Raw genomic sequence first — 13201 nt, 5'->3', positions numbered from 1 at the left:
CCCCCCCCCCCCATTTTATTACTTTAAAAAACAGGATACATATGAAATCATAACTATAAAAGTCAAACAAATCAACAAAAACTTAGTTCAATGTTACAAACAACTTTACTGCAGGTAAGAGCTAATAGTTAATATCACACCAGAGGAGTAAACTGATGTATTGCCTATCCATGACTGTATCCGATAACAGAATCGGCCTATTCCCCTGTGTGACACATGTGAACAGAAGCACAGTTTCCCAAAATGAAGAGGAGAAATAGACTCACAATCTCATCTCAAAAAAAAAAAACAGAGCGAGTGTGTGTGTGTTTGTGTGTGTGTGTGTGTGTGTGTGTGTATACAGCGGTTATGGGTTTACTTGCTTGCCTCTAAGCACAGCTCGTCTGTCTCTTTCTAATACACACTGACAGGACTAGATGTCACGGCTGTTTTTTTTTTTTATATATATAATTAAATTAATTTGTATTATGTAATTAAAACATACAGATGCATTACAGTAATGAAAATTAAGCACACTTCCCTTCAAGTTACACAATTACAAACAACCTTAATGGTTCTAATTTTTTTAGGCAAAATATGTTTTTTCTTTTGATTTTGGGATGACATGTTTTTGTGAAATTCACTCTAAAAGGCAAGTTCCACCATTCATCTTTAAACACAACCTACTTGTTCAGTCATCAAGTTTACATTACCTGATAAAACTGTGGGTTGCGTAACCAGAAACTGCAACGTCAAGCATTTAAAAGACAATTTTGTTGACAGAGAAGATTTTCTTTAAACATTTATGAAACATCTCTATATTGAATGCGCTATAAGACGATTTTAACTATAAATGTTTTACAGCTATCATAAATTCATCTCTGTGTTTAATGTATGCCATCTTAGTGCAATATTTAACATGCTTTCAGCATAAGTTTTGTGTGGCAAATGTTACATCTCAAGATTTTTTTTAATATCTCATAGGTACACTGTGTTCATTTCTGAACCCTCCCCAAAAAAAAAAAATTAAGACAATTCACATTTCCCTCCAATGCAAGACACGAAAACATGGAATAAAAATGATAAAGAAAAAACTCTATTCCTCAGACAGTATTTATCAATATGTAACATTCAAAACATCCATACAAAACCTGCACACATCACAAACATTTTTGCTAAACCTGACATTTCTTAGAAAACAAAAACCAATAGACTGCAGATTCCTCTGTGCATGAATAAATTATATATATATTCTCCTCAGCCGTGTTTACCATGTTCTGGCATGTGATGGGTTAGTTAAATTACTGTGAATGGTTAGATCTGTTTAAGGCTTGTTAAATAGAGCTGTTTCTGTTTCGAGTCCTGTGCTGCATTCAACTTGTCTGTGTAATCCAGCAGGGGGCGACATTCACTCAGTTGGTTAAGGCAAAATGCAAGTTTCATGTGACTCTAGTCCCCCGCAGTACCATCTAGTAGAAAATAAAACGATGTTTCCTTTCAAGATACTTTGCATGAGTAGGAAGACTTAAGTTTGATGCGGATATGAAAGTCGGAGCCCCTAGAATCTCACTAGCTTAAAAGACCAAAATCTCCACTGGTTGCAAAGAATTAAATCAAAACTGAACTAATTAAATAGTAAATGTCATGCTGTAAAGACAACTATGTAAAAGCTAACATTAGTAAATATCTCCCAAAAAGAAAAGGCAACATTTCGCCATTTTTCGAAGAATTGCACCCAAGGAGAGATCAGCGCTTTATGCTGTGGATTAGCATCATGCATGCTCATGCACTCAATTTCTGTCAAGTGAGGCAAAGTCATGTTACTTAAACAACCAAAGACAATGTCCAAGCCACATCGCAGCACCAGAATTGCCCCGCTGCTGATTTATGAACAGGAGTAGCCTTGTGTTTTGAATTAGCTCTGAAGCTAACAAACCATTTCTAGGTACACATCAAACATTTGGAATAATTAGTTTTATATTTTTTTGAAAGAAGTCTCTTATGCTCACCAAGGTTGCATTTATTTGATTAAAAATACATTAAAAACAGTAATACTGTAAAATAATGCTACTGGTTTAATACATTTTAAAACGGAATGTATTCCTGTGATGCAAAGCTGAATTTTCAGCATCATTACTTCAGTCTTCAGTGTCACATGATCCTTCAGAATATACTGATTTGGTGCTCAAGAAACTTCTCTTATTATTATTATTATTAATGTTAGGATCAGTTTTTGCCGCTTCATATTTTTGTGGAAACCATGATACATTCCTATACAAAAGGTTTGGGTAAGAAAAAATAATATTATATTTTATTTTAACAAATAAATGCAGTATTGGTGAGCATAAGAGATTTCCTCCAAAAACAAAAAATATCATAATGATTCCAAACTTCTTGTAGTGTAACTGAACAGTTATTGTTTGTTTTATTTGTTGTTTGTATGTGCTTTTTGTTGTAATGTCACTCATACTAATAGTTACAGCAACTGTGGATTGTAGTCAGTTTAAGATAACCAGACGCAGTTTCATTCAGCACTAACAGTCCCAGTAGGGAAATTTGACTTACAGTTTTATCGCAACTCAGAAGCAAACTAAAATCACCACCATTGGAGGGAAACCAACCAACCAACCTTTTTACACACAAGTGAAATGCAAGGACGAGGCCCTCATTTTCAGGCATGGTAACGTTATTTTAGTAAAATAACACAAACTAGCATTTTTTTTGTCTTTTTTGAAAATGCATTATTTGAATTAAATGAAATAAAAAGAACAAGTGCTGCACTGCAGTATGTGGGTTTCACATAAACGCAAAGAAAACCAACTAAAAAAAAAGGTTTGTTATGAAAAATTGACATAATAAAAACAGTGATTCTAGACATTATTAATACTGTGTTTCACTAGATGGCAACTGGTTTTTTTTAGTCTTATAAAAAGGACATCACTACGAAAAATGCATCAGGCTTTTTAAAATATGCAGCGCTCCAATATAAAGTGCTTCATTACATTGTTATTTCATTTTTTTACAGTTTCTTATTAAAATATTGTATTCCCTGGAGTGAAACCATAGTAAACATGTTACACATTGGTAAAAATAAACATTTTGGAATGTCTTTAAAAAGTCCCATGGGCTGATTTTGGTCAAGCAGAGCTTGTCCCGGGAGCCTACAGGAAAGAAACACGTTATTAGTCTTATTTACTCCCAAACAAACCAACAACCAATCAACTGATCTGGATCTGGAGGAGAATTTTACCAATTTCAAGCAGCAGAATGCCAAAAAATGGGCTAAAAACCATAAAATGGCATTGCAAAAAGCAGGTGTGAGAAGCCATGCATATGGAGAGGGTGTTATGATGGATGGTAAAGGCTGTCTTGAAACTAGATTCTCACCCCTAAAACACATCAACACTATTTATAATAACAGAATTTCAGGAACATGGAGAGTATATGGGTAGCTGACAAATGTGAACTTTTAAAATGACCATGAACTTCTAAAGCAACTGCATGTAGTTTTGTGTATTTTTGCGACTTTTGAGCTGCTTACAGCCTACCGCTGAGTGAAATTACAGTCATAATGACAGTGGATAACTGAACACGTCCATTTGTTGTTGCCATAAAACAATTCTACCTTTCCGCAGAATTTCGTTTCCCCGCTCACCAAACTTTACATACTCCCATAACAGACATTTGTGGGAAAGAGCGTGGGAAACAAACAGAAGCCATTCACCTTATTTTAAGTCAGTGTACCATCTAAATGATTTTTTCAAGATTAAAAAAAAAAAACATACAGTTGCTTTAACATCAAGAGTTTAGTTTAAAAGTTATATCAATTGTGTAAGGAAAGGTGTACATTTTAGGTATATCTCTTGCAATTCACCTAAAAATACAGATCACCCAAAAACAAACATTTTGAATGTTTTTGCTCATCCAATGAAAGTGAATGGGATCCAACCCCCAATGACTTTCATTGGATGTACAAAAATATATAAATACATGAACAAAATTACAAAAAATATATACCTCTTTTGTGTTCAAAGTAAGTCATACAGGTTTGTAACATGAGGGCAAGTAAATGAGAAAGAGTTTTCATTTTTGGGTGAGCTATCCCTTCAAATAGTCTTGTGTTATGGCGAATTAATTAAGGTAATATAATAATGTAATTAATTTTAGATAATATTGTATTATAATATTAAATAAATACTCCAGACTCAATCATCTCAATTTGTGTAAGGTTCGGAAAACTGCAAGTCTAATAACAAATGTGTTGTATAAAATAGTTTTAGATTAAATAAAGCATGAATGGTCAATTAGTGAGTGATCAGGGTCAGATGGTTTTCTTTAAAACTGACAAGTCAATTTGAGAAATCCTTTAGATCATGTCACACAGAAATGATTAACATTTCATGTCAACAACCCATATACAGTCAGTCCTAATCTTCTGCTACTAAACAAGCTGTTCATACTGACCCAGTAATAATTTTGATAGTGAAACTGCACAATTTGCCATGCTTTATTCAGAAAGTCAAGAGTAATGTGGTTATCAGCTAAAATGCTAATTGAGAATTGTGGAAAATATGACCATCAATGTGAGAGATGATGTCTTTCCTTTCTTCTACTCCTCTTGTTTTTCCAGCTTGGCGGTTTCAATTATCTTTCCTCCAAATAGCAACATGGTGATTTTAAGGCAACGGATATATAAGTACAGTTTATAGCTGCCATACGAGTTAAAGACAGTCAGTAAAAAAGAAGAGGCAAGAATGGAATGAAAAACAAGATTTAAAAAAATAATAATCCACAGATAGAAAAATAGATGTTCGTGCTCTGTTACTGCGATGCATAGAAAGGATAGATGAAGTGATAGATGCATGAAGGAGGTGAGGAAGCGTTAGTCAGCATGCAGCAGCAGCCACCGGCGTGTTCTGGAGCAATGTGACCAGGAAGAAAAGGGTGGAGGTGGGCAGGCAGACAGACAGGAAGATGATCATGTCTTGTGTGAGGCAGAGCACCAGTGTGTGCTCCGACAGGGCCCAGTCCAGCAGCACACACAGCAGCAGGTAGTACAGGTGGAACTCCTGCAAGGTCTGCCACTCCGCCCCTGCCACGCCCACGTCACCACTCACCATGGCCTTAACCTCCGTCAACTCTACCTCTTCCTTGGGACGGGCGCGCTTGCTGCGCCCCCGCTCCTCCATCGCCATTGACCTCCTGCTGTTCTCCACAAACTCCTGCAGGAGAGGAAAGTAATAAATCAAACTACAGTCCAGTACAGCTGCTTCCTAGAGTTCTCAGTCTGAAAGCCACTATCTCTGCCACAGTATGTTTGGGTGAACATTCAAGTCATATTTCACTCCAACATAAAAATGTAATTAAAAAGATTATTTGCTCATGTAAGAAGCATTAAGACCTTTAAACATAGGCGGAGGGTGAACCAACTCCAGGGTAAGGTTAAATGCAGCCAAATGTATTAAACATCATAAACCCGTCTTTTTAGACAAGAACCAGACATGGGTGTCATGTAGGCTAAAAAAAAAAGTTTAATGGGACTTAATGTGATTACAATTTAATAAAATGAACCGGCTTTACTGATAAGATGCGCGTTAAATATCGCATGCGATTAATCGTGCAGCCCTAATATATATATATAATAATAATATATATAAGAAATCACAGATATATCCATCCAGCTGAAATTATTCTCAGTGGCGACTCTTGTTACCATCATTTTTACTGTAACAGTTTTTTTAATCCCTATAAACTAAAGACAGAACAACAAATGCTACCGTGTATAAATCCACATACATATATGTGTAAATTAAATAAATAAATATCCATTGAGAATAATTGGAATTATTCCTTAATTAAAAATATTCAAAATGTAAAACAAATTTGGATATATTATCCAACAATTTGGGGGAATATGTGCTTAATTATTATGAAAATATTATTTAAATGAAAAAGGAAATATAGGCTAATTGTCTTTAAAAATATATATTTAAATGTATTTAAAGCTTAATTAAAAAAATTAAAATTGGGGTTAAATGTCTGTTTGTTGCAAGATGCCTTGCAGTAAGACTCTTTATTAGGGATGCACCGATACCACTTTTTTTCAGAACAAGGCCGATACCGATACTGATATTTTTGGTACTTGCTGATACCGATACGGATACCTGTATTTTCATGCCATTTGTAATTTTAAAAAAATACTGGCTACAGAAACCAAAATAATATGAACAGGTTGGCTTAGTTCATTTAGCAAATAGATATTTCTTTCAGTTATTTTAACACTTAATTATGCCCATTAAAATGTATTGTACAAGCTTTTCATTTTATTGCCATCGTATTTCATTTTTAATTTAATAGAACATTAGAGCTGCTCCACTGCAGCGGCTCAGTACTGTAATCACAAGACGTTTTCTTGTAACAATGCAAGGAACCACTCATTATACATAGACCTTGTAACAGCAATGAACATTTTCTGAAATATGTCGCGTTTTTATCATCAGAAACGTGCTGCAACTTATATTCCAAAGCCACTCATTTAATGCAATTAACGTCAAGCTAGCAAAACATGCCCAACACACGCACACATTTGTATTGGTGCAGAACGAGAGAGACACATACAGGCTGCTAACTTCACTTTTGTAAAGTTGTGTATGCTTGACGTTTAAATTAAATGTTGTTTATTGTGAATGCCCCTATAATTTTATTTGTTTTATATTTACGATTTAGTTTTAATCCAAATGATGTGTGTGCTAAGAGAGCGAACAACAATCAAGATCATGCAACACGCTATCGGCTTTTGGTATTGGGGCATTTTAATGAGTACGAGTACAGGAGCACGGTATCGCTGCATCCCTACAAATCTCTGAAATGTTGTGTTTTCCAGCTGTTTTTGTGTTAAGTAATTCTTTAAAAGCATTTACACTGGAAAAAAAGCACAGGTGTAGAAAAAAAATTTACTCAGAAATTGCTAGTAAGTTTTACAAATTAATTACAATGAAATCGCAACACTTTGAATTAAAGGTGAAATGTTCGATGTAAAAAAAGTATTTTCTTGTGAAAAACACACCAATATCTTTGTTTTATTACAACTTTGAAAAATCAGTTTTTAGTGTAGTTTTCTGTTAACCGAATCATTTCCACTTTATCCTAATGGAATGATGACTTTGCAAAATAAATGATATGTCACCAACAGCAGACCACTTCCACAACTAATGGAAGATCGATTTCATAACAATTGCAAATTCTATTCAACATTTCTTAGATCAGAAGAACATTTTCAAGCAGACTAGTGCAGTTCCTCAGCATGCAGTTGGAAAACAGCTTTCCCACCAAAAACAAAAACGTGCTGAAATGGTGCCAGTAACTGCAGACTGAACAGATATTTCTAACCAAAACAGCTCTGAGAAAGAAAGCAGTTGACATGTTCCAAAGTCTGTTGCTGTGCTACAACCTTTACTGCTAGTGACTTTGCATTTCTGAGGGGCTGTGATTCTGTGCAGCACCTCAAGGCTCAAGTCTTCTCTTTTGATTTCTCAAAGCTGTTGGTTACATGATTTGGCTGACTATGTGAAAAGTAGAAAGAAGCTTTATAAGAGTGCATAAGAAACCAGCCTTGAGTGAGTTTTTTCCCCCTTAAAAAATCAAAGAGCTTTTCAAAACAAAAGTTGTCCAAAGAGAATATCTGGGACACCATCTGAATCTTAAAATATTAACGTATCCAGGCCAGCAGAGAGCCTGCATTCAAAAGAACGAGCGGAGCTACAACACAAAACAGAAACGTGACTCAGATGGCAAGTGCGCTCTCAACAGTGAGACTATTTATGGTGTTCTGATCCAACAGCAGACAGAAGGAGAGAATTTCTTCAGCGGTGACTCACCATCAGGGCCTTGTCCATGTAGAACTCCCTCCCAGGTGTGCCGTTGTTGTATTTGGTGTCGATGGCAAAGCAGAGGAAGAGCACATCCACCACGATCTCGAAGATGGACAGGAAGCAGTGTGCCACCAGGAACGCAAACAGACACACGATGATGAGCGGCAGGACCCACTCGGTGTAATCTCTCTGATAGTTCAGCGCTAACACCCCAGCAAACGCAGTGCACGTCACGATCAGGATCTGCATGGGGATAAATATGCGAATGCTTAAGTATTATTATTTTAGCTAATTATTAGGTATAACCAGTACGAAAAAAGCATGCAGAAAAGTCAAGCATAACTGGTCTGCAGCATGGGACACTGATGTGTCTTTTAGGCTTCTTAAAGGGATAGTTCACCCAAAAATGAAAATTCTGTCATTACGGTAATTCCTCACCCTCATGTCATTCCAAACCTGTTAGACCTTCGTTCATTTTCCGGAAAAAAATTAAGGTATTTTTGATGAAATCCGAGAGTACCACGATGCATACATGCGCATTCATCTGCTTGTAAACAAGGCGCAGCACATCCAGGTTCTACATCAGCAGCACCACACGCATGCGTCGTGGTACTCTCGTGAATGGCAGTGGAGACTGACACGGAAGAGAAGAATTGTTTAATAAAGTCGTTATTTTTGTTTTCTTTGCGCACAAAAAGTATTCTCATAGCTTCGTAAAATTACGGTTGAACTGCTGATGTCACATGGACTATGTTAACGATGTTCTTACTACCTTTCTTGGCCTTGAATGTGGTAGTTGCATAGCTGTCTATGCAGGGTCAGAAACCATTTAAATTGTGTTAACATAGGTATACTGGTCGAGGCACACCAACACAACCAGTATAAACCAGCTAGCACTTCCATGAACATTCATGCTGGTCTAAACTTATTGTTTAATCTTGTGGTTTTTAGTGCATGTCTGTTAGCTTTAAGGACACAAATACTGACAAGTTAAAAATGTAGTAACTGACAAATTAGAAATGTAATGATTTAAAATTTAAAAAGGATCAGAATTATTTTTGGATTTATTTTGTACACATGGACATATACAAAAAAAACGTATAATAAATACAATGTTTTTTTTGTAATGGTGAGAAACAGGCTAAAATGTAGCGAAATATGAAAGAAACATTTTCACAAAAGGTTTTTTAAGCTACTGGCAATTAATAATTGAAAAACAAATATAGGAAAATAATAAAATAAAAAGACACACTACTATTCAACGGTTTAGGGTAAGTACGATTTAAACATATATATATATATATATATATATATTACTTTTATTCAGAAATTGTACATTAAATTGACCAAAAGTGACAGTAATGATATTTTAAAGACAATAAAAAATTGTTGTTCTTTTGAACTTTCTATTCATTAATGAACCATGAAAAAAAATGTCATGATTTTCACAAAAATATTAAGTGGCATGACTGTTTTCATCATTGATAATAATAATAATAAGAAATGTTTCTTGAGCAGCAAATCATCATATTAGAATGATTTCTGAAGAATCATGTGACACTGAAAACTGGAGTAATTATGCTGAAAATTCAGCTTTGCATCACAGAAATAAATTACATTTAAAAAAAAATATTAAAATAGAAAATAGTTTAAATTGAAATAATATTTCACAGTATTATTATTTTTACTGTATTTTAATCAAATAAATGCAGCCTTGGTGAGGTAAAAACATAAATATAAAATCTTACTGACCCCAAAATTGAACAGTAGTGTGTCAACATGCAAAACAAAACTGCACTGCTCAAATAACAGTTGAGCTGGCTGCCTTTATCTTTCTTTAAATGCTTGATGACCACTATCAAAACTTATCTGTCCTTCACCTTGCCCAGGAAGAGAACAAAATCTCCAATGGTGTTGATGGTCGCCACCCTAAGAGCGTTTTCCACCAGGATCATGAAGGCATCGCGGGCCGAGGTGCAGAAACTGGTGCTGTTTATGGCCGTCGCCGCATATGCATTCTAGAAACAGATTACAAAAATTAATATATCACACAAAAAGAACATCCGAATGAGCTACAATTTCTACCTCAATTTGCACAGTATGAGTTTTCCATCGACTAACCTACCTGATTCAAATAATTGAGGCACTTCTCTAGACACCACAAACAGCAGATACAGGTCTTCAGCATGCAGCGTGCACAAGCGTTTTCCTATGGGGGGTGTAACATGAAACAGAATAAGAACGAGTGCAAACATTATCCACAGTGTATGTCTGTTGCACATTTGTCAACCTCTTCCTTAATGCTACAAATCTGCCTCTATAAAGCTGGCACTGATATCTATTAGAGTTCATTATATTCCCAAGATCCCCAGCCATATATCAAGTAAATGATACGTCACCTAAGTGGAACCCAAGAGGACAGTAATAAATAGCTCTCAGCATTAATTTCAAAAGATACCCACCCAACACACCAAGATAATACTAAAAATAATTATTTAGAAGAACATTTTCAGACAAGTAAAGTAATGATCACCTGACTGCGGATTCAAAAAGCAAAAGCCAATTCAACATTATTTCCGCTTTTAGCCATTACATTATTCTTAAAAACTGAAAGTCAAAATTGAGCCTATTTACTTTAGTATTAAAATAGCTGGTTTTATTGTGCATTATTTATCAGTAAACACTTCTAAAGAAAATGTGTTTATTTACAAAAAAAAAAAAGTGGATTATCCACCCAGGATTATCATCGATAATTAAAACTTAAACCATAAAAGAAAGATTTTTATTACTTGAAACTAGGGCTGGACGATATGGCCAAAATTGATATCACGATATATTTCTTAATTTCGGTCGATACATATCACCGTTATTGAAAAAAATTATATCGCGATACATATTGATATTGAATTATTGTCCAGCCCTACTTGAAACAAAATAAACATCAACTAAAATAGAACAAAACTATTTTATTTTAACTTGATGTATTAAGATAACTAAACATAATAAATAAAAATCAATAAAAACTATAAAGACATTAAAAATTATAAAAATGACAAAAAAACAAAAATGACTAAAGCTGTAAAAACAGAAAATATAAAAATAAAATCAAATTCAAAATATTAACAAAAGAAAACTATTTTATTTTAACTTGATGTATTAAGATAACTAAACATAATAAATAAAAATCAATAAAAACTATAAAGACATTCAAAATTATAAAAATGACAAAAAAACAAAAATGACTAAAGCTGTAAAAACAGAAAATATAAAAATCAAATCAAATTCAAAATATTAACAAAAATTATAATAGTATATTAATAATACTAAAATAACACTCAATATCAATAAAATAAATAAATATAAATAAAATAACACTCACCATGAAAACATTTGAATAAAAAACCCATATTTAGCACATAATACTAGCATAATACTCCCGGAAAACATCATAATACTAGTTAATCGTGAATGTAATTGTCCCAAAAACACCACATAAGAACTTTCCTGTCCTAATGAAAACTGCATGCCATAAGCATAAACATGCATGACGTCAGTTAAGATTCTTGCAACGAGAGAGATTTGCAATTTAGATCCAACAGCCCAAGGACACGTCAAGCGAGCTGCCTCCCTACCTTTCCTTTGAGTTGGTTGTGGATGTACATGAGAATGAGGCGTGGGATCTTGACGAGGGTGATGATGAAGGAGCCCTTGGCCACAGTGCCCAGGTGATACCGCACCAGCCGCAGCACTGATGACAGGATGGGCGTCACCGGGAGTTTGGTTTTGTCCCTGGATGGATATAAAATAAATTACTGCAAAAAATTACTGCAGCTGTGAGCTATTTCAAGAACAACTTCCTGGATACAGGATTAGTTGAAGACAAATACAATTATAGGCTTATAGTTCACCCAAAAATGAAAATGTGCTAAAAATGTACTCACCCTCAGGCCATCCAAGATATAGATGAGTTTGTTTCTTCATCAGAACAAATTTGGAGAAATGTAGCATTACATCACTTGCTCACCAATGGATCCTCTGCAGTGAATGGGTGCCGTCAGAATGAGAGTCCAAACAGCTGATAACAACATCACAATAATCCACACGACTCCAGCCAATCAACTAATGTCTTGTGAAGCAAAAGGCCCATAATCTATGGACACATATTTTAGCCTGAAGAAACAGTTTAAAGTTAAAATGTCTTGATGATGGATTTATTACAAACATGCAGCTTTTCACTTGACAAGACAATAATTAATAATCTGGAGTCGTGTGGATTATTGTGATGTTTTTATCAGCTGTTTGGACTCTCATTCTGATGGCACCCATTCACTGCAGAGGATTTAATGGTGATCAAGTGATGTAATGCTACATTTCTCCAAATCTGTTCTGATGAAGAAACAAACTCATCTACATCTTGGATGGCCTGAGGGTGAGCCCATTTTCAGCAAATTCTCATTTTGGATGAATTATTTCTTTAAGCAAACAGAAAGGTTAAAAGTGCCACAACTTCATAAAAATCAACCAACAAATGACTTAATTCCCGCCGTCTCTGCATATTAAACTGTGATCGAAGGAAGTATTTTTAAATAAAAAAATATTACACACATCACCTTTACCAACAAGAGTGGTATTTGAGAGCATTTTCACTAAAAATACAGACCTTGTGAAATAGTAGGTTACCACAGCACCGGCTACGGTCATCTGCTGACAAGCCAGGATGAACTCACTGATCCAGATCAGTCCCACTGCATGGTACCAGGTCATGTACTGCAGCGCTCCTGTGAGCCTGAACTCAACCAGGCCAGTATCCTCATTTTTCTCTGGGTTCCCTGTGGACAGGAGCGTACAAGCTGCAGCCTGAGATTTTTGCTTTTAAAGAGCTTTCTGCAATAGTAATACACATTTAAAATGAGAACGAGATGCCCAAGCAAAGTCGGTTAATTTGTGCTGCAGTATGTAAATGTCCTACATTATCGGTACAAAATGACTTGAACAGAAGACTATTTTAAGGCTTGTACACAGTATTTCTGAGAAAAAAAATGCAAAGCAAAGCAATTCCTACAATTATATTAATATTTCCTTTTGCACATCTGTAGTTCAAAGTATACATTCAAAAGTTAATTAAAGGGGTCATATGACGTTGCTAAAAAGAACATTATTTTGTGTATTTGGTGTAATGCAATGTGTTTATGTGGTTTAAGGTTCAAAAAACACATTTTCCACATACTGTACATTATTGTTTCTCCTCTATGCCCCCTCTTTCTGAAACGTGTCGATTTTTACAAAGCTCATCGTTCTGAAAAGCGAGGTGTGCTCTGATTGGCCAGCTATCCAGTGCGTTGTGATTGGCC

The 13201-nt window shown here is 35.0% G+C and overlaps 1 protein-coding gene across 6 annotated transcripts in view; it reads right to left on the bottom strand.

The window, feature by feature from the left end:
• Positions 1 to 2219: 2219 nt before the first annotated feature.
• Positions 2220 to 13201, bottom strand: part of slc44a1b (solute carrier family 44 member 1b) — a 37225-nt gene continuing 26243 nt past the window's right edge. For 4 of the 6 annotated variants that reach the window (XM_016477008.1, XM_016477007.1, XM_016477010.1 and 1 more), the window contains 6 exons: positions 12511 to 12679; positions 11483 to 11639; positions 9976 to 10059; positions 9731 to 9868; positions 7857 to 8093; positions 4642 to 5201 (listed from right to left, as the gene is read on the bottom strand). In XM_016477008.1, coding sequence (XP_016332494.1) covers positions 4866 to 5201; positions 7857 to 8093; positions 9731 to 9868; positions 9976 to 10059; positions 11483 to 11639; positions 12511 to 12679 — 1121 coding nt within the window. In that variant the 3' untranslated portion in view covers positions 4642 to 4865. Of the gene's footprint in view, positions 3141 to 4641; positions 5202 to 7856; positions 8094 to 9730; positions 9869 to 9975; positions 10060 to 11482; positions 11640 to 12510; positions 12680 to 13201 lie in introns of those variants that run through there. The other 2 variants (XM_016477013.1, XM_016477012.1) reach the window with 2 other exon arrangements.

This window comes from Sinocyclocheilus anshuiensis, unplaced genomic scaffold (assembly GCF_001515605.1).
Source record: "Sinocyclocheilus anshuiensis isolate Anshui unplaced genomic scaffold, SAMN03320099.WGS_v1.1 scaffold1462, whole genome shotgun sequence".
NCBI classification, from domain to species: domain Eukaryota; kingdom Metazoa; phylum Chordata; class Actinopteri; order Cypriniformes; family Cyprinidae; genus Sinocyclocheilus; species Sinocyclocheilus anshuiensis.
This window is presented reverse-complemented; position numbering and strand designations above follow the sequence as displayed.